At 37.5% G+C, this 26,123-nt stretch overlaps 1 protein-coding gene across 5 annotated transcripts in view; it reads left to right on the top strand.

Annotated features, from left to right (window-relative positions):
• Positions 1-26,123, top strand: part of ZMYND11 (zinc finger MYND-type containing 11) — a 106,014-nt gene that overhangs the window by 55,553 nt on the left and 24,338 nt on the right. For 3 of the 5 annotated variants that reach the window (XM_050310563.1, XM_050310579.1, XM_050310571.1), the window contains exons 3-5: positions 6,210-6,369; positions 19,446-19,490; positions 22,373-22,534. In XM_050310563.1, the coding sequence (XP_050166520.1) occupies positions 6,210-6,369; positions 19,446-19,490; positions 22,373-22,534 (367 nt within the window). The remainder of the gene's footprint in view (positions 1-6,209; positions 6,370-19,445; positions 19,491-22,372; positions 22,535-26,123) is intronic. The other 2 variants (XM_050310589.1, XM_050310596.1) reach the window with 2 other exon arrangements.

Here is a 26,123-nt window from a genome sequence, read left to right as displayed (position 1 = left end):
ACAACACTGTCAGTGCCTGTGTGGTCTGTGCAGTGTGTTGTTGGTATGTGGAAGGCACTGGAAATCAAATGCAGCCTGTTCATATACCTGCATCTCCTTGTGGACTATAAATACAGAGGAATAATGTGGTGATTTGGTTGTGTTTATCTTTGTGAATTTAATCCATAACTGAAACTTCAGAAAGTGTAAACATATCAAAAGGTATCTTAGAAAACAAAAGTGAGCTTCCACATCCCCACTGTAGAGGGTTCTAGTTTTCTCTGTGTGTATGTATTGTCTTGAGCTCTCAGACCAGCTCTCAGTTTCTGGCAAGGAGGGAATATATATGTCAAATACCCATAGTGTTTAGCCTGTGTTTTATGAAAGTTGATTGGCACCATAGTGCTACATCTGGTGGGAGCAGGCAACCTGAGCTGCAGAGTGAGACCTTGAGATACAACTGTGAGCACAAATCTTCATCTGGCTTTCCACAAGGACAGCTAATGGATTCCTGAGATTTGAGCCTGTCTGTTTTAAGTTTTTGTGCCATGTAGCTGTATTTTAAAAAAAAAATCTGTTACAGCCATCTCTTGCATTTTCGCTTTCAGTATGACCAAGTGGCCTAATCTTTTCAAATTAAAAAAAAAAAAAAACCTTAAAAGAAATGTGTGGGCCTTCTATAAAACTGCTGTCATACCCCAAAAGTAAAGCAAAAGGCATTTCTCACTAGATGCAGGAACACAATATAAAACTTAAAACAGATTCTTGGCTGCTCTTCTTCTATTTTATATATTATTCCTTTAGGTCTGTCCCTGAATCTAGGACATTTTTATATACCTGTAGGTAACATTTAAAATTAATGGCAGGCTTTCAGTTGAGTTTAATGGGATCTGCTGCATTTTATCGGATCTCAATTTTATCAGATCTCAGTTTATCAGATCTCAAATTTATCAGATCTCCACTCATCCCTGGACGAGTTGCTCAGCAGATAATCTGCTGCTGCCAGCAGACTGCTACTTCCCTTCCCATCGTGAAGGGGCAGAGGCATCCAGCATAGAGAGAGATAATTGATCAGACCAAGATTACAGTGTTTGCCACTAAAATTAGCATCTACCTACACTTTTTACACTGTTTTATTTTATATAAAGAAAATATTTCCTATATATGTTTTACTTCAGTCTTGTACAGAGATGCTTCTGTAGGATTTTTTTCAGTATTTTCCTTTTGATGAGTTCCAATGGCTGAAAATGCAAATTCCTTATGAGTCCAGAAAAACTGGGATGATTTTTTTTTTTTTTTAAATACCTGTGTCCAATTTCCACCTTAATTAACCTTCCTTCCTTGTCCAGCTTTCTTATTTGTGTGACAACACAGCTGTGCTCATGTAGACTGTTTGCTGCCTTTCAGTAGAGCACTGTTGCCTTCAGGAGGACTCTGGGAGCCGAGTGAGCCATTTACATGCATTGTTTTGTGGCCTTGTAGATTAAGCTCTTTGGGACAGGGTTCAGCTTCATGTTGTGTCTTGCACAGCACCAAGCAAAAGCTGCGAGCTGTGTGACAGCTGTAGGTGAAAAGTTCACCATCTGATCCTCTGCAAGTGCCGGCTACTTCTGTGTCTGTTTTGCTCCCATGGTGATTGCGGCTTTAGAGTCTGCTTCCTCCACACCTCTCAGGTCAAACCAGACTTTTTTCTTGAGTTTTAAGGTATTCCATGAAGCACGTGTATTAGATGTATGTTTTGAATAGAAAGACATAATGAACACTGTCTAGTTTGAGAAAATTATTTTGAAGACTTAAGGGTGACTTTGTCATATGCTGACAGACTTTGGTACTTCTCTAATGTCCCCTTTATATTGGGCAGGTAAGTGGTTCAGAGGTGGATAAGGGTACTCCTGTGGTCCACTTCAGTTTAGCAAAGGGAGGTAGCAAGATGCAGTTGTCAGTTGGTAGTGTCATGAGTTACAGGAGTTCCTGCAGTTTGTTGCTGTGAAGGAGAGAGGGTCTGGAAGGGCACGCACCAGGTTTCCTCCCCCATCATTCAGCGTGGCTCAGGTGGGTGTGCAGCAGGTGGCTGTGTGGCCCCTGGGTGCTGTATGGCCTGTGAGAACTGCTGGAGTCCTCCCCTCCAGCTGTGCTGACCCCTTGGACTGTCCCTGTGGTGTCTATAGAGGTGGTCAAGGTTTTAGGATGGGTAGCAAAAATAAGGTACAGGAACAGAAGAATATGATGATATTTAATTGTTGCTAAATTTGAAAATATGTGACTACTGCTCATCTGCATTTCCAAATAGGTTTGAAATTGTTGTTTCACATTTCTCTGATTGGTATTTTGTGTACTAAATACAGATGAGCATGCACATACATATACAATCTACGAATCTATCGATTATCCTCTATCATTCTCATCTAAAGTTTTTCTTTTGCTGTCAGACAGATGTGCACATGTATTAGGTGTGTGCACATGTCATCTACCAGATTGTGTTGGTAGTATCTTGTTTCTGAAGGTCAGCACACCTACATATACATTTGATGGTATGGCAAGGAGGTTTGCTTAAGGGTGGTAGTGAACAAACTAAATGCTAAAGATCCTTATCATTTGCTTTCCAAGTAGTGTTGCAATAATTGAAAACATGCATTACTAGGCTCTTAGAACTTGATTACAAAACCTGTAATTTTGCTAGATTTGCTAGATTCTTCTATGCTAATGTCAAGGAGGTGCTGCTAGGTTATAAATGGAGAAAATACTGACCTCTAAATAATATTCAGCAGCAGTTCAGTTGCTTCTGTATCCTGCAGACAGGTAGCCTCATTTGGTGAGATTTTGAATATAACATGCAGATTATACGGCCAAACCTCCACTTTTCATCAGAAAGATCCTAGTTTTATATAGTAGGGATTAGCACAATAAAACTATATTTTTAAATACTTGTTCCAGCCCCCTATCTGATGAGGGCTGGTTTGCTGCTTTAGGGGATTTTACTTTGTCCCCATGACTTCTTCTCACTCATCTGAGTGTATTTGCTTTACTTCTTGTGGCTGGCTAGTAACAGCATATAGAGGTTGTTACACTTCCTAGTCTGTTGATATGGAGGACTGGGCTAGAGCATAACAAACCAGTATTCCTTCAACTCCCTGTCTCCAAGGTACAGCTAATCAGCTTTTATTGAAAACAGTAATCGGGGATTGCTTTATCTCTCTGACTTGTTTTTTAACTTTTTGCTGCCAGATGCTTCAGTGGATGCAGTGCCAGGAAAAGACTTGTGCTCACTGCATTAGTGGTGTCACTTCCGCACAAAGACGTTTCAATATTCTTTTTCCCTGATCCAGTAACGAGGCTGGCATAGTAGTTAGGACTCCAAACATCATGCTTTCTGTATCTAGGCTGGGGTTTAACTTATTTTGTGCATCTCTCCCATGTTGTGACTGTTTCACATTTCACTGTTAAAGAACATTAAGTGTCTTTTCTGATTCAAATCCTTCCTTTAGCTGATGTCCTTCTGTCTGAAAAGAAATAAGATAGGAGTAAAAGCCTGGGGGGAGGGGGCACTTTTCTAACAGCAGTTCTCCTCTTTGAAGTAAAAACATTCTCCTACATGTGAGTGCTTTCCAATGAAAGCTGATAACATTTTATTTTAAAAATGGAAAACATAGCCCCTGTGGATCTGCAGACTGCACAGTCTTGTCATTGACTAAAGTATTCTTCAAAAAGCACTGGGGATTTATTACTCACAATTTACAGCTGGAGAAAATGAGGAGATAGTTTAGTTGGTGGCAGTACTTTCACTCTGGTTGAGAACATAGATTGGAAGAAATTCTTTACAGAGAGGGTGATCAGGCATTGGAACGGCCTGCCCAGAGAGGTGGTGGATTCACCATCCCTGGAAGTTTTTAAAAAGAGATTGGACATGGCCCTTAGTGCCATGATATAGTAATTAGAGTTGGATCAGGGGTTGGACTTGATGATCTTGGAGGTCTTTTCCAACCCAATCTATTCTATGATTCTATGATTCTATGATTCTATGATTTGAGAAATGGGCGATTCTGAGCCTTGTGCTCTTTTTCACTAGTGCACACCCTGCCACTGGAAATAGACAGATTAAACCTCTTAGCTGATTAGGGTTGGTTTAAGGTTTTTTGGTTTATATTATATATCTGCTCTGTTCAGAAACGTGACTGAGAAATCACAGAACCTGTAGCTTACATTTAAGAATTTTGTTGGACAGTGTTTGTGCCACTGGGGATGATACAATGCAAAATACATGGTTTCTTCAGCAGGACACACTAAGGCTTATGGCACTGGGTTAATACTTGATTTCTGTCCTCAGACTTGCAGCAACCCACTGTGTAACTGTAGGGAAATCACTTCCGTGCTCAGTGTCTGATTTGTTCTGTCAGTAAAATGTGAAGAATGCTCTGTATTTTGAGACCTATTAAGGACTTAGAGAAATTGCAGACAACATGAAGTGCTGTGACCCCATTAGGGAGGTTGTTAGTACAGGGTTAAAAATGGAAATCTAATGAAAAACCAGTAACATTAGCAAATGCTGACAAAGATAATTTGCACTTAAAAAAGCTCATCGTGTTTACATAAATATGTGTGTATGTGCGCACATACATGAAATAAGTCATACTAGTTACAACATTAGTTGTATTCATGCAGTTTTAAAGCTTCAGCACTTTATACTTCCACAAACTAAAAGTGTTCACTTGCATTCTGTTTGAAAGTGAATTAAATGGATTTGAGTCTCTGCCTGTTTAAGACCTTGGAAATTGCAGAACTTGGAAAAAGTCATTCATGGTGTTTAATATCACTTGAACCGATTCTCATGTTGGGTTTTGGTTTCTGCAGCATCAGAGAAGGATGAGATTGGGCATATGAGCATCCACCTGGTGTGGTACAGAACTGGAGTTCCTTATCGTCTTTTTGCCATCCAGCATCAGATTAATCTATATTAACTTGGATCACAAACTCGCACAGAATTTTTTTCTTTCGATATTAATTGTATTTCTTATTTCTTATTATGCAGTGGTAGATTGCACAAACCAACCAGACTTGGACCATGTTGTGGTAGGCATTGTAAAATATAGTAAACACAAACAGTGGCAGCATCTACCTCTAAGAGATTTTATTCTAAAGAAAATAACCCCCAAGATCCTGCAAACATGCTACTTTTATGAAATTGCCTCTGATACCAAGCAGAAATTTATAAATGTCCTGTGCTACTCTTATTATTTTATAATTTGCTACACAAATATATACTACTGCTCAATCACAAGTCTACTGTATGATTACACACATTTAGTTTCCTATAGAGCAAAACAAAAAGATTAGATTAGTGTAAACCAGTTCCAGCAAAAGAGTTAGCTCTGCAACTGTACAAGATCTATAACTAGGAAAAATATGTCCACAAAATATTTGGTTTCAAATCAATTCACTTATTGCATGTGAGTGCAGCTCTCTTTGCTTCTCCATGTGCATTAAATCATAGATATGTTCTTGGAATTTTGCTAAAAAATCTGAAGTGTGATGAACTTAAAGCAGGGAGGTCATCTTTATTTTAAGAGATCATTTTATGTTGATTACTCCAAATTAATATTTGGTGTTGCCCTAGAAGTAAATTATAGATTAAATGTCAATATTATTCAGTTGAAACTCATGTATATACACAGTTTGGGCTGCATATGCTTTGTTCTCACCAGGGCAGCTCACCACTGTGTGATCACTGTGGTTATCTCAAGAAAAGGGAAAAAAAGCACTCAGTACAGTAACTCTAACTGTGGGATTTTCGTATGTGATACATAAATTTCATATTTTTTACAAATATGTTGTACACACGGGCATCACTAAGATTCATTGGTAGCTCTCCAGGCTCATTTTATAGTATGTATGTCATAGGAAATACTAGAGAAATGCAAGTTTCAGTGAATTTAAAGGGCACAAATGGTTGTGGCAGAGACAAGCCCGAGCAGTGCGTGTGTTAATTTGGGGAGTGTTTGGTAGAAGATTATTGTGCTACTATTTGTCTAAGTGTGCACGTGATAGCTGCAAGGGGAAGATGATTTGAAATAAAGGGGGAAACTGTATTAATTTTGAATGTTTAAAAACAATCTAAAACTTGGACTGTGTATTATTTTAAATAATTTGAAAAACTGAAAAATCATTTGTATATTTTGCTGACGCATTTTATAATTGAACCCTAACACTTAAAGACTTTTGTGCCTTGTTTGCAGGTATATGTCTAGAGTCCATGGTATGCATCCAAAAGAAACCACACGTCAGCTGAGTTTAGCAGTCAAGGATGGTCTTATTGTGGAAACCCTGACGGTGGGGTGTAAAGGGTCAAAGGCTGGTATTGAACAAGAAGGATATTGGTTGCCAGGAGATGAGATTGTGAGTATAAAGTCTTTGAGAAAATAAATCACAATTACTGATATCTTAGCATGAAACTTGTTTTAATTTATATTTGGAGTTATTTATAGGTTCTGTGTAGGTGCTTGTGAATGGGAAAGTAATGAGCTCTTAAACTTTTATAATCTTCTTCTATTCCATAGCAGCTCTTTATTCTTGAATTCTAAGTTTTCTGCTATGAAACACTGGCAAAGCCCTTACTGGTTATCCCTCACTTTAACATAGTATTCTCTTCCACAGCTTTACAAGAAGACAGTAAATATTATTGGTATTACTTGAAATCCTCAGACATTCTCAAATGCTAAAGATGGTGTATTGAAAGCAAAATAAAAAAAAAGAAGGTGACAAGAATTTTTGATTTATCTTGCTTTAATCTGAATCTGAGGAACAAACCTGGTTTTCCAAAAGAGCAACGTGAAATTGTACAGTTATATACAAACACACATGAAAAGATGTGTTTTAAAGATATTTGTGAACACCAGGGAATTCAATTAGGAAGGATTTTCTTAGGAAATTTAGCTGCAGGCATCCAGACATTGTTCCACTGGATACGTAACATAAATATTGAAATCGAGTTAAACAGGTTGAAAGTTATGTGAAGGAAGAAAAGCATGTTTTTGAGTATCCCTGCATAGCTGAGATGGAATGCACTCACAAAGTGAGAATAGTCACATAGGCTAGGAGAAAGCTTGCACAGTTGCTTTGCTTCGTTCAGAAGCCTGATCTCTGTATTTACAGGAACACATTTTCCTAATTAAAAAAAAACAAAAAACAAAAAACCAAAAAGGTTAATTCAGCAAAGCTTTAAAATACCTTAGCTAGAAACTGTTGCTTTAGAATATAATTGCATTAAATATGGATAAAATGGACAGCATTGTCTCAGACATAGCTAATAACTTAAATTTTTAGGAAACTCAGGAAAACTCTAAAAAGCACCATGCCACTCATTGCATTATTGCAGTCATCAATAAAATCCTGAAAGTGAAACAATGCATTATTTTTTATTTTGGGAAACAAGCGGTATCCATAAACATTATGGTCAAAATTATCCCAGATACACTAATTCAAAGATTGAAATATGTATTTAATGTACATTCTGTCACTGTTAAGGTGATAATTCTAATTTAATTAGAAACCCTCAAGGGAGCCTTTAAAGGGTATGTTATTATTCTCCCTGAAAGTAAACATTTCAAGATTCCAGCTTTGCTTACTAGGTATTTCTTACATCACTTTTATCTGTTTAGAGGTGATACTAACTGTGTAGTTTAACAAGACATAAACCTGAGATCTGTAGTTATCTCAAGTATTCTGTATGTTTGTTTCCTCCATTGCTAAGAGAAATGAAAAAAAAAAAAAAAAGAAAAATGCCTCAAAATGGTCATTCAAATGATGTTCCTCCTGCTTATTAGCAACATTTGTTTAACAAAACTTGAAAGATAACCAGCCTGTAAATTCCCAGTGAGTCATTAGAATTATGCAATTATTTTATCTCTGAGTGCCTTTGACTTGACCAAAGATTCTGTTTAAGTCAAATTACTCTTTAGTTAGTAGCATTGACTGTATTTTCAGCCTGACTGCTACTCACTGATACCCTGTGCTGTGACCATGTGTCTGATGACCAACCTGGTTGTTCAGAGCACTGGTGAGCTCTTGACTTAACAGTTTTATGCAAAAGTAAGAATCTGCTTCTGATCCAGGACGTGTTTCAAGAGTGACCAACCTCAAACTTCTTGATCTGAATCAAAATGCTGCAGACAGATGAAGCAAAGCACATTGGCTTGGTATAAAGTCATTCTCTTTGTTCTTTTATTCAGAAAGTTTTAATGAGTAACAAAGTGTCATTGTCATCACTCGACATCAGATCAAGTATTTTCCGTTCTCCGACAATTGGTGCAAAACCATGAAGTTTGGTATGTCCTCTTCTTTGGACACACTGGATAGTTTTACAGATGTTTTGCATGCACTTGATCAAGAGGCAGCTTGTAGTTCTTTGTAATTCAGCACTGCTCAAAGCTGGTACTAAGACTGTTGAACCATGAACTCAAGTTACATTTCAGTGAGGACAAACACACAGAATTCTTTTTGGAGATTCACTTGGAGGAGATAGAACTCTATGAACAAGGGTTATTGATGTTGGAACAGGGATTTCAGGCTCATCACACTTTAGCCTTGACCTAATTGTCAAACTTGGTTTGACTGGTGCTCCTGGAACCTGGAAAGCTCATAATGTGAAAGAGAAAGACTTAAGAACCAATCCACCATCTATTGACATCAGTACAAGAAAGCTTTTGGATTTTAGCTTGTTTCCTGGCACCACAGTGGAAGTCAGGAAATACAGGCTGTTCCAAGGAGATAGCAAAGGGATAGCATTCTTGTCCTCCCTCTTACCAGTTTTTATTTGAGTATTGCTTGGTGGTTTTTACACTTTTGAGATTTTGGATCTAAATTTTAACAAGTAAATAAATTACTGGCCTGAGCCACAGAACTGCTGAGCACTTTATTTGTTACTAGTGTAGGTGCCTGACCAGAGACTGCCACAGGGCCTGAAAGTACTGGTTTTAATGATGACTCTGGACTGACGGGTAAACAGTGACAAAAATTGAAAGTATACAGATTATGAAAACACAGCTCTATTTGGAAAAGATTCATTTGATAATCTGTGATGCTTACTCAGGTGTTTCCAAACATTTTCCCTATCCAATAGGTTGACATGATGATAGATCTATGCAGTGAGGACATGATCTCTGATAGGCTTACTCTTAGGCTTCAGAGGAATGTGTTAAAAAATTATCCTACTTTGCTCTTGTTGTTCTATCAGTATGTTGAAGCTGTGGTAAAAAAAAAAAAATTAAGCAAAATCTCATAGTTAGAGATATCATACTGAGGTGCAAAGAACTGAGGTGCAAAGTCAAAATATACAAGCTGAGATGCAAAAACAAAGCATTTTGAAGGTATCAGGAGGCCCTGCCAAAAGGGACAGCTCATGACAATTAATATTCTGAAAAATTGGGGGAAAAATGATCAGATTTAAGACTATAAAATTGTTCTTTTTCTGTCAGATGTATGTGGGAGAAATATTTTAATATAAGTTACTAAATTTAAAATATGGAGTCAGTTGCAAAATGTACTGTATTCCAACTGATATTTAAGGGTTGGTACCTATACAAGAGCTTTGCTGCAAATATTATACCTCCAGGGCTTGTGCAGGTATTAATTTTGTTTGCTCATTTGCCATGTCTCCAGATGTTTTGCACATTTTCAAAATGTGTTCTCATCTTGCAGGCTTTCTTTTGTTGCAGATGATTAACGCATTTGACACAAAATAAATGAGAGAATAATTTATTTTCCATTTTTATTCAGGATTTAGTTAGGAATTTTGCATTTTACTATTTGTTAATGCCATTATTATACAATTGAGCAAAATCTCTGCAGCTTCTTGCCTTGCAAGGAAAATGTCAGTCCTGAAGTCTAGCAGTGGAAGTTTACTTTTTTTTCTAAAGGCTTTATTTCTATTTCTCACAGAACTTGTGGAATTTTGAAGTGTTATTTATTATCAGCATAAAAAATTATCTCCTTACTCTTTGGGTTTACAAAAAAATTTGCAAATCAGTGTTGTTAACTATATTTTCAATGCAGTTGATAAAATAGAAGTGAAATGTAGTTCTTGAAGAAAATAATAATGAATCTTCTTACCCGTTCATTACTATTTTTTGTTATGCCATGATTTTTATGTACTTTTATCTGTGTAAAATAGTACTCAGTCTAATCCCAATGAAAGAAATTGAATTTAAGTACCAATGTCCTGTAGCTTTAGGGGGGAGTTAGGTACAGTTCTTAGAGTTAGTTTGTCTTACTCATTTACATTTTTCTACAGACAGTGTGTACTGAGCTATTTTGAGCATTTAATGTGCTAATTCTTCTACTCATGATTAAAGTCATAAAACTGCTCTGACCCAGAGAGAGGCATTATGAATGTATAATTTCAATTTTCATGTGTTCATAAAGCCAAACAATATTGTGCTCTTCTAAAATGGAGATGTGTTCATAACACGAGTTCATTGTTTGCATCTGAATGCAACATATCCCATAGCACTGCTGTGGTTTAAAGCTAGTTCATAGTGGCCAAATTCTCTAATGGCATGTGAAGAGTGAGGCTTCACACTTAGTTAAGGCACTATGAGCTATTTCTGCAGTGAAGAATACATACAAGGTGATTATATTTTCAAGAAATTACTCTTTTTCATAGTTCTATTTTGTGATCACTTAATTGATTGCTTATAGAAAGAGCCAGCAATTCTTCTGGCTAGTTAAGTCTGACTTTGGAGGTTAGTTACAGTCATTTTCCCATGCATTTTGTCCTCTCTATATCTAAATTATTGCCTTGCCAGTTCTTCCCTCTAAAGATTTTTTTTGTTTAGTGGAGAGCATGCTGTTTTGAGGGGCAGTTTCCTTGCTTTCCTCTTTTCAGAAAACACTAGAAATAGAACACACTTTTTCCCAACACACTCATGTATTCTTAATGTGCTAACTCATGAGTGGGGATTTTCTGGTATTTTATATTGAGAAGGTACTAGTGCTTGCTTAAAGTGACCCCAGATACTTTCAAGCCACAAGGCTGCCTAAATAATCCATCTCTTCACTCTGCCCATGTTCCCATTATTTTAACCTTTGTTGTAACTCACTGCCAGCACTGTGAGTCTTGAAGGTGATTTTGTTAACCCTGGTGACCTTAGGCACACACCCACTGATTATTGTGATTTGATGTGTTGCAGGTTCAATTTTGCTACAATCAATCTATGAGAAAGGAGTATTTTGGCTGTTATGTTTGTGTTAATCTAAATTACTTTAGGTTGAGCAAAGGCTGGATTCCTTTTTTGCCATGCTTAATTGCTTTTGTAATTATATTGATTTTTCCATACTAGGTCAGTATTAGTAGCCAGAAGCTGTTTTTTGAACTGGCTGTGTCATCTTGAGTCTCCATAAATATGAAGATAATTGCAAAAAGTTTATGAACAGTCCCTGTGAGGGTTTGAATATTTTCTGTACGTAAAATACACTTTAAATAAAAAAAAAACCCAACCCAGACAAAACCAGACCACAAAGCAAAACCAGCCTAAATCCTACCGTTTACTGCTAGCAAGCTAGGGCATTCTAAATAACTAGGCTGAGGAATGGTTTTTATGTGCATCCCATTCATTTCAGTTAGGAGCAGAAGGATAATATGAAACAGAATAGTGACAGCCAGTGCCTTCATCATGAAAGCTCTTGCAACTGGAGAGCACAAAGAGGAAGAACACGTCACAGCAAATGAAGAAAAATCTCCTTCAGTGTTTAAAAAAATTCTCCATTTTTCTTATCCATCTGCACTGCCTTTAATCTGAAGTCCTGTGTGAATTCACTGATCCAAAGCCAAATGTAGCCCAAACCATGATGGTTAATATTTCTCACATATTGTAACAAATTGAGAATTTTCCAGGCTGGAATGTTCCAGGTAAATTCCTAATTATTGTGAAAGTACCAGTGTTCTTTACAGTTGGTGATTTGCTGATGCAAAGAGTTAATAATTGAACCCGTAAGAGAAAAAAGTTCAAACTGGCTTCCATCTCTTATTCCACACCTCAGGGAGAGTATGAGGAGGCTTCGAGGTCAGACCAGATAACAGTTTGGTCACACAGGAGCACTCAAGGGAGATGGCATTCTGAAATTCTTTGAAACTTGTTTTCTGTCTGACTTTCCATCCTCTACGGTCCCATCATTCTGAGCTTGTTTCTCCAAAGGACTGACATGAAATCAATCCACCGTGTGCTAAATGCAATGATTTTTCTTGCACATTATTATCACAAAGTGCAGTAGTGATTCTGCTCATTAATGACCCAAAAATTACTGGATTTGTGAAAGTTCAGAAAAGCAGATATTTCCAAATCACCAAATCAAAGCATAGATTATTTTGTCCTTGAGAAGCAAATTAGAATTTGGAATTCCCAACTCATGGACAAGTCTGCATTAAAGCCAAGGCCCTCCTCTGTCTTTGCACTGAGGCTGGTAGCATGCAGCTCGTGAGAATGGCCTTGCTGCTGTTCCAGTGGTTCTTCCTGTCTCCAGATGGGTTAAGAATAATGGACAATTCTCTACATTTCTTTTCTAGTCTTGTTCTTCTCTTCCCATCTGTTCAGGAGTATTTCTTTCCTCTCCCCTGCTCATACTTATTTTTTATTCCCTGCAAAGGGGGTTCACACTGTTTGGAGGATCTTCATATTTCTGAAGGTGACACCAGTCGAGTCTATCTTATTGCATGCTTGAGGGATGCCGCTGCTTTTAAACTGGTAAAACAACTTCATCAGCATCTTCACTTGTCTCTCTCAGCTTGGCCAACTTAACTTTTAAATATTCAGTTGATGAAATGCTGTATTCTTCTTCAAGGCTTTCACTTACAGTTCTGGAGTTGAGACACTGATGATGATGTTCACAGATTTCACAAATATTTTTTTCTGATTAAGAGGGTGTTTTGAAGAATATGAATTTTCTTACATGTTTGAAGTAAACTAGTCAAAACTAGTCTGTATAAAGCTTCTATCACCGGCCTTAAATTATGCTAATAGAATATATGACGTACATCAGTCTGTCTTGATTTTGCTCAGAAAATATGCTTCTTGGGTTTTCCCACCTCTTTTGTGCCAATCCTGACCTAGTGGTGTTGTTTTTAATAACTCTGTTGGTTCAAAATGCTGTGTATCTCTGGCAACTGATTTGAATCTTTTATTATTATGTTGTGCTGGTCACTGAATGAAACTTCATTGGAGCTGATCAGCTTATTAATATTCATCCTTTGTTCACAAGAAATGCAGGTCTCGTGCCTGTCACTGACAGCTGAAACAATACCAGCCACACCTCCAGCACAGGGCACATGGACAAGAGATTTGAGGAAACTGTGTAGTAGGATCTGCTCTTGGTTCAGATAAAATGTTTCTTTATGTGCTGAAACATCAACTTAGAAAAGCACTACAAAAATCCATGGAGAAAATAAGACCAGAGAAACAATGCAAACATATTTTAAGAAAGAAAATGGAGGAAGACCACTTTTGTGTGCAGCTCTTCTTGAAAGGAGACTTGGAACTACAAGTAGAGATGGTTTCTTTCTGGTCTGGATTCACCTTCATTCTAGGGGAACAAAACCTACACACACATAATGTGGAAATAAAAGACATTGCACCTAATAAATACTTCACTCCATCTCTGATTTATTTCCATAATGAAAATAGCCTACAAACCTCCTCTTGGCTCAACCTAAGTCAAAAATTGTGGCATTAATAGTGGAGTGAATCCAGTTTCTGAGGAGATAAGTTGAAAGTTTCTATTAACCTTGAACTCACTTGGAACATGAAGAAAGAAAAAAATATTTTCGTTTGAAACTGTTTTCTATTTCTAATATCCTGGAGGAGAATACTTGTATTGTCTCAACTCAAATAATGTAAACTACTGCTACCCAAACATGATCTTCTTGGGAGGGAAATTAAGATTTATTCATTACTTCGGGAACACAGCTCATAGGCTGAGAAGATAAGTGTGACAGGGGTTTTAGCAGCCAGTTTGGTCGCTGACATCCTACTACACTTCTTGAAAAATCTCTCTTCTTTAGCAGTGGGAGCTGGAGACTGGCTCTATGCTTTGAAGCCTTTTCCCCTGAATTGTCCATAACATAGCTACAAGGTAGGAGAGGGAACAAAAACCTACCTGCTTTGGCAGGAATCCAGAGAAGACTTTGGTGGTTTATGCAAGAAACAGAAGACTTCTAAGGCAATACATTAATTAGATAAACTAAATAGACTTGCAGATTAAATTCAATGAAAGTAAGCCAAAAGAGTTCTGAGAGGCTGGGAAATCCACTGCAGAACCTGAAACTTCCCACATCAGTGCATCACAAGAGGATGGAGTTATCAATGAAAAAATGGAAATGGATTGCTATGAGCCTATAAATATGTCTGTGTTTAATATGCACTATGGAGAAGGAGATTTTGGTCTCTCCCCTGCCTGATGGTTCTTTTTAGAATAGAAAGGATTTCTAAAAGGAGAGAATTTAAGAATAATGTAAAACAAGAAATCCCACTTAAGTGCTGAGATGCTGAAAATCTTGGTCAAATAAATAAATAAATAAATGTTCCTAAAATTAAGCAAGATGCCTAGGTAGTTGTGAGGATATACAAATTCGTAATTGCTTTGGATTTTTTTTCTTTTATTGATAAAATATGAATAATGAAGACCTATAAAGTGTCCTGCAGAGTCAGTTTATGGATATCCATTTTAAAGATAAAGCCCAGGTCATCAAAGGAAAAGATCTATAAAGGCAACTGATCTGCAATGGATGAATTATCCTGTCTGTAAAAGCACATATCATTGTAGCTACCTGCTGTGGTAGTTTTCTAGAAAAAGAAGGAGAAGATAAAGTGAAACAATTTTCATAAAGGGATTCTAGCTGCTGAAGTCTTTTTGGCTTTGAAGGATAGATGGATGCTTGTTTATTTGGTGAGCACTTTTGATGAGCAAAAGCAGTAGGGAAAAAATACATGCAAAATAGGAAGAAATGTATCTGGTAAACACATAGACACGAGGAAACGGCAGGGGAGAAAATAAGCTTATTTTGATGCTGAATTTACTTTAATGCAGTACTCCAGCATTAAATGTAAAGATATGAAGATCTAAGAAATTTTTGTCATTGGGAAGCAATCGTCCTGATCAAGTATGGATTCTTTACAGATATGATGAAAGTGAAGTACTTTATTAAACAGCTAACTCACCATTTACCTGCTGCAAAGATGGAGTATGTCCTCTGAGCCATCAAGGAGTTAATCACACCTACCTCAGTTTGGAAACTAACCTTTTCATCATGGTTTTGATGAAAAGATAAAAGCAGATTCAATAGGCTGCTGAAAGCAAGTTTACAGGAGGATTCACTCTTGCTAAGGAATAGATGGAGCCAGGGATGTGGCCTGAAGAAAAGTCTGACCCACAGGGCAGTAGGAAGACTGCCCTCACAGCAGGCTGTGGCCTCTGGCGAATAACATACACAGTGTCCCCACTGCGTTTGAAAAGATCCTGGGAATGGTGTTCTGTGACACATTGTATTTCTTCGACCCAGGTAGTATTTGGTGCATGCTGGTGTCTGAGTGAAAACCAGCACATCTGCCAGAGATCCCTGATAAGCTGGAGATTTCTTACTATCTACTGTACCCAACGAGAGGCCAACGTGCAGATGATTTCTCTGAAAAGAAGTAATGCTCTACAGATAATCAGCCACATTTTGTGAAATTCCGCTTCTTACAGAGCAGTTACTCGGAAGTTGAACAGTTGCAAGGATTGCAACAGTATTGCAGGATAGAGGAGTAAGGGGAGACCTTTCAAAGCTGAGCATGGTTTAGTTTCCACAGTTCTTAAGGGCTGTTATCAGCTGCTCTTGTCTGAGCCTGTTTCAGACTGCCTTTTGTATGGGGCACAGAACAGGCAAGTGAAGTGGGAAGTAGCTATTTACAGCAAATGTACAAGTAAGAAGCATTTCCTTCAGGTTTTATACTGGAGGACAGAAGTCCTATAGGTAGTGCATCCCCACAGTGGTTCGTTGTATTTGTGAGTCATAAAGAGTGCAAAATGCACTGCAAGGTTTTCACGATTACCTTTAGTATCGCTTATGCATAATTGAGAAAGCTTTGATGGGAGCAGATGCTGCCTGAAAAAGACAAGAAAGGAACTGGCTGATTAAGAATGGAGAATGTGTTTAGACAGAAATAGATGCTGCTTTGTTTAACGTGAATGGGGACATAGGTTCCTGCAGCATACTCTGAGACCTCTTAAGGAGAGGATATGAAGACCAGAGAAGAGTACTGATGTGGTAGAAACATCCATGTTAGAATGCAGTACCACCACTTGTTATTATAATAAAGGCTTTAAATTTACAGCAGAAAGTTTGAAATATGAAGGATTAAGTACAGAAGATAGTAATTACTCCCCAACAGCAGATGATGATGGATGCATGTTGAAAAACCTAAAGCAAAATCAAAGATATGAAAAAAGCAATGAATAATTTTTGTGAGAGGCAATTATTTCAGTGTATCTGACCACTTGATATGAATTAGTAGTCAACTTTGTTGGGTTCCAGTGAAGAGTTTCTGAAAGTCAACAAAGAAACCTTAATGGCAGAACTCAAGATTATAAAGGCTTATTTCTTAGCTGAAGATAAGAAAATATAAAATAGGACTCTGATGTTAAAAGCTGATAGAGGTGAGGAGAGGAGAAGGAAGTGTTCCTTATGGCTGTTCCCAAATACTAAAATACCAGAATCCAGAACATTTACCTCAGAAACTATATCTGTAAACTGGGCGTAGCCTATCTCATTAGATGTTAAAGAAATGGGAATCTGAGAAATAGTAGGAACTCGTTTATTGACATTATTTTCTGTTTTCTAAAGGGTTATGGAATAGTCAGGAAAAGATTACACTAAAGGTGTGGGCTGGTGATTAGAAAATGTCTTGAAATAAATGTAGCATGCAAATACTACTATTTTTAAATAATTTAAATTTTGTAAATGACTACTTTCTGCTGGCGTGGACCTAGTTGCCATTCTAGATTCCACCACCGTGACAGTGCTGTTACGGTGTAAAGTGGGTGAAATCTACCATAATGTGCTAATATTCTCCCTTTAGACTAAATGTGAAAAACTGTTCTAAACTCTTTATCCACTGGGCAGTTGGAGCTCTAGGGACTGTTAAAGCATAGACACTATGCAGGGCTGACCATGAGTTTGTGCACAGGTGGGTCTGAATGAAAATCCAGGGACCTGGGAGGAGCTGTGTGTGCATGAGTGTAGGTGAGAGGTGTGGAGAAACACCACAGCAGCAAAGAAACTCTGGAGAAGCACTTGAAGCAGAACACCTGGGAACAAAAAACCCAAAATGTGCTATGGGACAAGTGCCACGCAGGAAATGCTGGGAACCATGAGCTCCATGGAAAAGGCTTCCCTTCGTTTGCATCCTATTGAATTTAGGACAACAGAAGTGTATGTATACTATTCATAAATAAACATGATGTGCCAAAAAGATAACTGACTTACAACTGTTTTTCCCATCTATGTGACCCTTTTCTTTTTTTAGCCATCTGGTTGGGTCCACAGGATATCCATAGTTTGGATTGTTTGGGAAATCTAGTTCAACAGAGTGAAACCAGCAACTCCCTAGAAAGGGGAGTTTCATGAATAGAGTTTTGCTTTTTTCCCCCCTCCCTTTTCCTCTCTCCACCTGATAGTAGAGTGACTTAATACCGAGTATCTGGGCTACCATTAAGGGACTTGGAGAAAACAGATTAACAGGTAAGAAATGAGCTATGTTAATGAAATATTCATTATAAAAAGGCAAAGTAGTCCTTTTAGACAAAGCCTAAGAAAGGAGGTTATACTGTTTTCATCTGCAATGCCTACATATAATTTATATGAAAATAAAAATTTATTAATTGTTCTTACTTTTCTTTTTTTCTTTTCCAATAATTATGGGCTTGCTAAGGTATGGAAGTGACCTAATAGTTACAATTGTGACCTCTGAGTTATTGTTAATTTTACTGTCAGTATGTGCTTCACATCTCCTACTAAATGGTATGCTAATTGTGCAGCAGGATGTCACATTCTCCAACATACAGATTCCCTATTTCAATTACAGCTAAGTAAATCTCCATTACTAATGAGTAAGCATTTCTTTTCCATGTACATTTGCATTATAATGGACATTTTCTTTGTGCACTAAAATTATTCTTTCCTTGACAACAACTATATATTTTATTTTACAGTAAAGGCTACGACATGATGATTCATTCCTTTCTGTTGAGTTTATCTGTATTTAAATTGTCAAATGTTCTGGATAGCCTGACATTTTCTGTCCCATGTTATTTTTCTGTACTTCCAGAATAAATGTATGTATTTGCTTTAAGACAACCTACTTAAGTCAAATCACAAAAAAAGTAAGCTTATGTGCTGCTCATAAATGAAGCTGTATTTTTGAAATTGTTGCAGTGTTTCACTTATGTTGCTGAGAAATCTCAACTATTTATGTCAGTGCAAAGTGACCTCTGTGATATAATGTTTGACTGATTTGAATATAAAGAACAAGTGACCACATGTGGCCCATATCACTTGCAAGATGCCACTCTGCTTAACAGAGCACAGATAGCTCTTTGGTTATTAAATACAGCCCCCTAGACCGGCATTTGCTGCCCTGCTGGTGCATAGATCTACAGATGCAGCAGGCAGCTGAGTGAAAGGAAGGGGGAAGGCCTCCTGTTGGATCTGAGCTGTGCAGCTTTGCTGCCAAACCCACTGCCTCTTGAGGGCTGTGGGCAGTCACTGGGTGCCGCTGAACTGCTGAACTTGGGCAGCCAGTGCTGCCGACAGAGGATTCCCCTCGCCTGCCAGCACAGTGACCCAGGAGGCTTTCCTTGCCCTGCCTCAGGAGAAAAGGATATTGGCAAATTGAGTCCCTGTGGCGGAGATCCTTCCTTCAGTCTGCATGGCCCTGGGAAAATGTATCACCTTTTATACACAAATCAGGACTGTGAGTTTTATTGATAAATTGATGGCTTAACATTTGATAATACGCAGCAAAGAAGGTGTTGCTGTGATTTTGGTGGGGCCACTCCCTATGCAGTAAATTATCTTAGAAGGATCTTTTTTAGATGCACGGGGAAGGTTTACGTATCAAAGAGAGTATCGATGATTAATTAACAATCATTAATATTCCTGATGATTTTTAAGTTGGCCTGGTGGTGGGTATGTATATGGGGAAAATGATGGGTGTTGGGTACTTTTAATGATATAAGTACATGGGATATTTTAAAGAAGTAAAATGTGGTGAAAGTGTTAGGTAGCATTCCAGAAATGCAGGAGGAAATGTATGGAACCAGAAGTTAGAACTAACAGATTGATTTCCTGGTCACTGTGCATGAATTCTTTCTAGCCTTATGTATATCCTGATAATCAGATGGCTTACAGTATAGATACAAAGTTTGTTTTGTTTTTATTTTGAAAGGCCTACGGTATGCAGCCTTTTTCCCAGACAGCAGCAAAAAACAAGGTGAACAATTTTTGCACTATGTGGTTTTGAATTCTGTCATATTTTCTATTACGTTTTCTGTCTTCCATTAGGGTAGCTTAGTTTACTCTACTAGCCACCACCATCATCCATGTCACTCCCAACTCCGAGTTTAGTGTACATCCTGTATGTATGTAGCTGGATGGCTCTCCCGGGGGCTGGCAGTGGTGGCTCACATGTCACGATTCCCTGTCACCACGGTCGCCCTTGGATCGCTGGTTTTTGGGAGCGGCTGGTGACACCTGGTGGTGGGTGCGGCAGTTGCACACTTATTGACCGTGTCTGCAGCTGGCGGAGTTTTGACCTGTCGTACCCCAAACGCTGACAGTCAAAGCTTGGTATATTTAAATAAATCCATTTCCCGCATGAAAAAAAAAAAAAAAAAAAAAAGAAAAACAAAACCCGAAAAAACCCAAACAAACAAACAAACAAACAAACACCAAAAGAACAAAACCAAAACAAAACATTTTGGGAGCACATTCCCCTCCTTTATGCAAACCGAGAGAAGCGATAGCCAACATTTGCTGTTGGAGGAAAATTAATGCCTCTGACCTTGCTATTGAACTCAGTAGGGCAGTTGTCCACAAGGGTTATGTACCTTACATTATTGTTTTTTATTAGTGTTTCACATATATTGCACAAATGAATGTTTTATATAATACCTATGCACTAAATATACTGCATTAAACTAAAAATCTTTTCTGTGAAAAACCTGGGTGTTTGTATTTAGAAATAATGATGTTTTCAAAACTTTACAGTGTGAATACTGAAGGAAACTTCTTCTGGTGTTTTATTTAACGTCATGGTTTCTGGCTTGAGTGTATGATTTTTCTTGCCAGCAAGTATATTTCCGTATGTTTATGAAATTCCACACCTCTTTGCCAGCATATTTCTTAACAATGGAATATCTGGGAGATACGAATATGTAACTAGTACAAATAAAAATTAAGAATCCTGGAATATGATTCTGTGGTGAAACTCCAGGACCTCTTGAGGTCTTCTCAGTTTGATTTTTATCTGAATAGATCTTTAACCAAAACTGATTCTTTTTCTTGCTTAATTGGCCCTTTACTGTCACCTGATTTTTTTTCTTGTTTCATGAAGAAATGTATTGCAGTGAATATGAAACAAATACAAAGCAATACTTTATCCTGATTTTTCTCAGTCTGCAGGCAAATCAAGTGTAACAACAATGCAGTATCTTTAGTTGTTTCTAAAATGTCCTAAAGAAAGGGCTCCCAAAGTACACTGCCACTGGAATTTGGAAGGGGAAAGATTTGATAAACCAAGAATGTGTTCTTTATAGGCAAATGTGGTGGTATTATTATGCCATCCTGAGATATACAGAATTGGCCAAATAAAATTAAATGGGGAGACTGCATTAAATAAGAAGAAATGATAAAAAGTCAAGTTACACTGTTAATCTGCACAACAAAGGAGGGCAAAGTTCTGAGTTCAAAAATCACTGGTTAAAGGTTGTTAGAGGGTTTTTTTTTCCCACCCTTAACTTGCTGCCCCTGCAATCCAACATTCATGGTATATAAAATTCAGTGTAGGCAGTCTGGGTTGAGGCTGTCCCTAAATCTGTTCTGTTCATGTGGGCTCTGGTCAGATGGGTTAGATGCACAACATGGCTGTTCTTCAGTGCAAGGGACTGGAAGTGGCACTTCTGTGTGGCACTTCTTATGCTGCTCCGCTGGAGGAGACCTTTCACACGAGGACTGAAATGAAACGACTGTAGTTCCCAGGCACAGAAAAATGAGAATCGAACAAATTCCGGCAGTCAGTGGGAGTTGCTAACTCCACCTTTACAACATGACATTAAAAATAGCTTGATCAGATTTTTATCAAGATAATTTATTGCAGAATAGGAGTGATTTTTTCAGAGATCTGAACCCATTGAAAAGTGACATTTGACATGAAAAGGCATTGGGAGTTTTATCTGAGATATGACAGCTATTTTGTCTTCTAAGTGTAGAGAAAAGTGTGGCATTTCAGATAACAAACATAAACATTTAACAGTGGCCACTGGCAATTCTGCTTGGTTTTAGAACTGTAGATTCCTAGAGCAAAATTCTGCCTCCAAATTATATGCATGTTGCTCTCATTTATTTCAGCAAAGCTTGTGCACATGTTTCAAAGGTCAGAATTTGGCCGTTGGGGGTGAATTTTCAAGGAAGAATATATTAAAGACATCTGTGCATCAGCAGAACCATATTCTTTGTCTTCTGTAGAGCATTTCAGGAATGAGCCTCGTGCTATTGAGCACAGCAAGTGAAACATTTTCTGTTTTTTGAATTGCATTGGGATTGCTTAGCAGAAACATTTCTTGCAGTAATTGGTTCATGATTTCATTTATTTCTTGTAACTCAACACTTTGATGCTGAAAAGTTGACAGTTTTAAGAGAATAAAGACTGGAAGGGACTGCCCTTCAGAAAATTACAGTTGAAAATATACTGTAACAATCAAACCAAGGAAAGTAGTCCAAGGAAATAGGTATGGTCTGTTGAGGTGCACAAACTTTTGTTTGCAGTCTAATACAGAGAGGTCAACAAGTGTTTTACACAAAGGCAGAAAACAAACCCACTTTTCATTGTGGACAGAGCTCATGTTTGAAATTGCTACTAATCAGACACTTGAAAAAAACTAAAACTTGGCATTCATATTCTATTGGAGTTAGTGTGTATTAAATTGATGAAGATCTTTAAGCATATAGGTTTTCCCCTGTTTTTTAAACAATATACACTTCTTAAAATGTTTATAATGTCTAATTGCTGCTGGATTTCAAGACATATCAATTTTGTTCTTAGTTCCTGCAGATTTTGACAGAATGTCATACCAAAATATTTTGTATTTTTTGTAGGACTGGGAAACAGAAAATCATGACTGGTATTGTTTTGAATGCCATTTGCCTGGAGAGGTGTTGATATGTGACCTGTGTTTTCGTGTGTATCATTCCAAGTGTTTGTCTGATGAGTTCAGGCTTAGAGACAGCAGTAGTCACTGGCAGTGCCCAGTTTGCAGGGTGAGTACCTCTGAGATTTCATGTGCTGATTAGAGGATTGATATTCATTAATAGATTCATTAAGGTGTCCAGATGGTCTGGCCAGGTTAATGGATAAAGAACTGAATATTGAAATGATGGTACCTACCTAGAGCATCTATACAGAGATACCAAAATGTGGTGCATGTAGCAGATGGTCATTTTTGAAGACTCCAGCAAGTTTTACTTATGCATTTGAACACACACAGTTTAGTGTGTGGGAATTTGTGTACGTACGTATGCCACACGTGAATGCAGTGGAAACCTTCAACATGAGTAAACAAATTGCTGTATAATATGCTACTGTTTTTACTTAACGTCATTTTAATGAATCATAATGTAACTTCTTTTTTGCATTTTGATGACTGCATTCTGAATATTTTATTGGAATAATATTTTACCTTATAAAGCCACAATCATGTTGCTGATGAGGGCAGTGTCAAAAGATACGGAGTGAAATCCTGCTTCTCATTTAATAATGTGGATTCTGTTGGTGCAAAAAAATGCAATCTGGATTTCACTTATAGCATCCATATCTGTTTGCTTTTTCTTTAAAAATGGTGTTCTTATGAGTATGGTAGGGAGACAGCAAAAAGTGTTTTTTATATACTTTTCAAGAATGGGCAGATATGTTGTCTACGTGTCATTAGAAGACTAAACATTCTAGTGAGGATGGTGCTTACTGATACCTGGCCATGAACCAGCCAGACACTCCTTGCTGTTGTTGTCTCTGTGTCACCTCCCCCCGTGGAGCACATTACTAGGCTTCCTACAGAGCTAGGCTTCCTTCCTGTGGAGGGAATAATGCATGTGAATGTTTAAGATAAAATTCTTGCTAGAGAAAAGCATAAAGCTGCCAGCTCCACTCTGCCTAGGATTGCTGGAGGGAGAGGCAATTCCCTTGCTAAAAGCTTAGCTCCAGTGTAGAGCAGCAGATCACCTTCAGATGATCTGTGGTGCAAGCAATGTAAGGGTTCAGGTACTTTATAGTGTGGAGAAGAGCAGTTGTTGAAAACACGTGGATTGTTTTTGTCTCAAAAGAGCACTTTTTGACTGGTGTTACCTCAGAAACAGTGGTAAAAAAACTGTTGCCTGTTGCCTCAGATTGAGAGCTCTCAGGGTTTAGGGAAATAGCAAGAAAATCAAGCATACCTCAAGGAAGTTGAAAGAAATGAAAAAGAAGTAGTGACAGGAAAAAGCTGTAAAGAATAGAGACACGTACTGTATATCTCCATATTCAATTGCTAGCCTTTAATTTAGCTAACAATATTCCCTCTGTTAAAAACAAAGAATGACCGTGTATTGATGCATGACTTTGAAATTTTTAAATAAATCTCTAATAATTGTTGGCTCTCATAATACGTATTGATAGTTCTTATAAATGGATAAAATTAGGTAAACTGGATCCAGTCTCCACTCTAGTTTGCCAGTAATTTTAGATCCCATCAGGTGAGAATAGGGAATATAAATGGTTTATGCCACCTTGTATATGAGGTAGCTTTTATAACATTTATCTTGTAGCATGGATGTCATCAGAGTGGAAATGCTGAATCATTGCCTGAAATATGCACCGATACGTCACTGTTAAGAACAGTTAGATTTTCATCTTGAAGCCTTGAAGTCCTTTATGGCAATGAAATAAAATAAATGTTTACCTTGAAAAAAATCCTGTGAAACTCAGACCATGTGCTCTGTGTCTGACTTTCTACCCTTTTCATTATACAAAGTCTATCGAGAGGTTTTGGGGACTCTTAAATACTTCCTGCCCCAGAGGTTTTTGGCTTGCTTAGTGCCTCAGGTGATGATCAGCCTATGTTTGTGAATATTGCCATTATGAATGCCATGGCATCCTTTCTCCCCCTGTGCCAGCAGCTCCTGTTTTTCTTGTAGTTAATTCAAATCATTTCAAGCCCTAATTCTGCAAACTTGGACTGAGGAGGCTTGTACAGTCCCTGTAAGCGTGGGAGTCAGCATCCTTGTGCCAGGCTTCAGTATTTTTTTGCTACTTTCTCCCCACCCTCCTAGGAAATGACTGCTCTAATTTCATGTTAAAAGCAAGAGAGTGGCCTATATTCAAAAAAGTGGTAATGTGGAGAGCCTGGCTGATGTCCAGAGCAGCTTAACTATCTTGCATAAGGGCAACGGGATTTGCTTTGCATTACCAGCAGTAAATACGTACGTTCAAGAAAAGGGATAGCTGGGACAAAGAGATACATATCTTTTCATACCTTAGTACGGGGATTTCAAAGCTCTTGACAATGGTGAGGTAAAAGTATGTTTAAAACTTAATGTATTGGGAGAAATAATCTAAGAACACTTCATTCTTATGTAAATATTGCTTCTGTAATGCTGCCAAGGTCAGCAAGCCCCTGGGTTATTCATTTCACAAATGCTGGTTGTATTAGTTTGATCAACCTGCGCAGCTTTATCTTGCCCACTTGAATACTCAGAAACATTTTGTAAAGGACATTGCCAAGGATTTGTTCATAACTTTAAAATATTTTTTTCTCCCATAACGTTTTTAACAATTCCTTGCAAACCTTGTTCTGAACTCTGTTTCTTTGCTGGTGTTTTTACTTCACTGCATCCATAAACAACAATGTCCAGTTCCTTGCTTCTTTTTTAATTTTTTGGTGTTTTTTTTTTTTTTTTTAACTTGGTGGTAGCATTCTGAATATTTTTGTACCCTGTGTAACTCTCAGCAAGGGTCAAAAGTCAAAAAAGTTCAATTCAAACCACATTGCAGTGATTAAAATTTTTCCCTGACTGTTGACTAATCATTGTCTTAAGTGAAATAAATTGGTATTATCAGCAAAATTCCTGGTAGACAGGTCACAAGAGAAACTCTTAATATTGAATGATCTTAGAGATTACATTCCCCAGTACTGGAGTGGTCCAATCAAGACAGGGTTAGTCAACTCAGTCTCTGAAGCACGTAGGAGACTTATACATTTATTGCTGCTCTTAGATGAGATGAAAGAAGGAAATTAATTTTCTTCAGCTGTTAATTTAGCACCTAAAAATTACAGAAAGTACTGCAAAAACACTTGTGTGGGAAATATATCTATATATGTGGGAAATAGATATATACAAAATTCTGAATAGAAGAATATTGACACGTTGGTGTAACTGACTATTATTATTTATTTTCTTAAAATTCAAAATTTAAAATAATTTTATAGAAAGGCAATATTAAGCATGTTGATATATAGTTTATCCCTGAGAAAAAGATTTTGATTTGTGAAACAAAAATAAAGAAATAATCATATGGTTTCACTTGACTCTTGAATTTTGTACAATCATCAGATCAGAGACTGGTCTTCCACACGTGCTTTGCAAGGACTTATAAGCAATTTACCTATCATAGTGGGTGTTTCAGTATTACTGGGGTTTATACATATGAGACTAAGGTATTCTGTAAAGCTTAAGATCTTAAATAAGATGTTAATAAGCTGTGCTGATAAGTATTCTATAAATAGGCTATTTCTGAGTTCTAGTACTGTACTAGTATTTCATAGAGTGCATAAAAATACACCATTATGCAGTTGACAATCAAGTTCAGGCAAAATCT

This window comes from Myiozetetes cayanensis, unplaced genomic scaffold, assembly GCF_022539395.1.
Source record: "Myiozetetes cayanensis isolate MyiCay16 unplaced genomic scaffold, myiCay2020 scf1, whole genome shotgun sequence".
In the NCBI taxonomy this organism is placed as follows: domain Eukaryota; kingdom Metazoa; phylum Chordata; class Aves; order Passeriformes; family Tyrannidae; genus Myiozetetes; species Myiozetetes cayanensis.
This window is presented reverse-complemented; position numbering and strand designations above follow the sequence as displayed.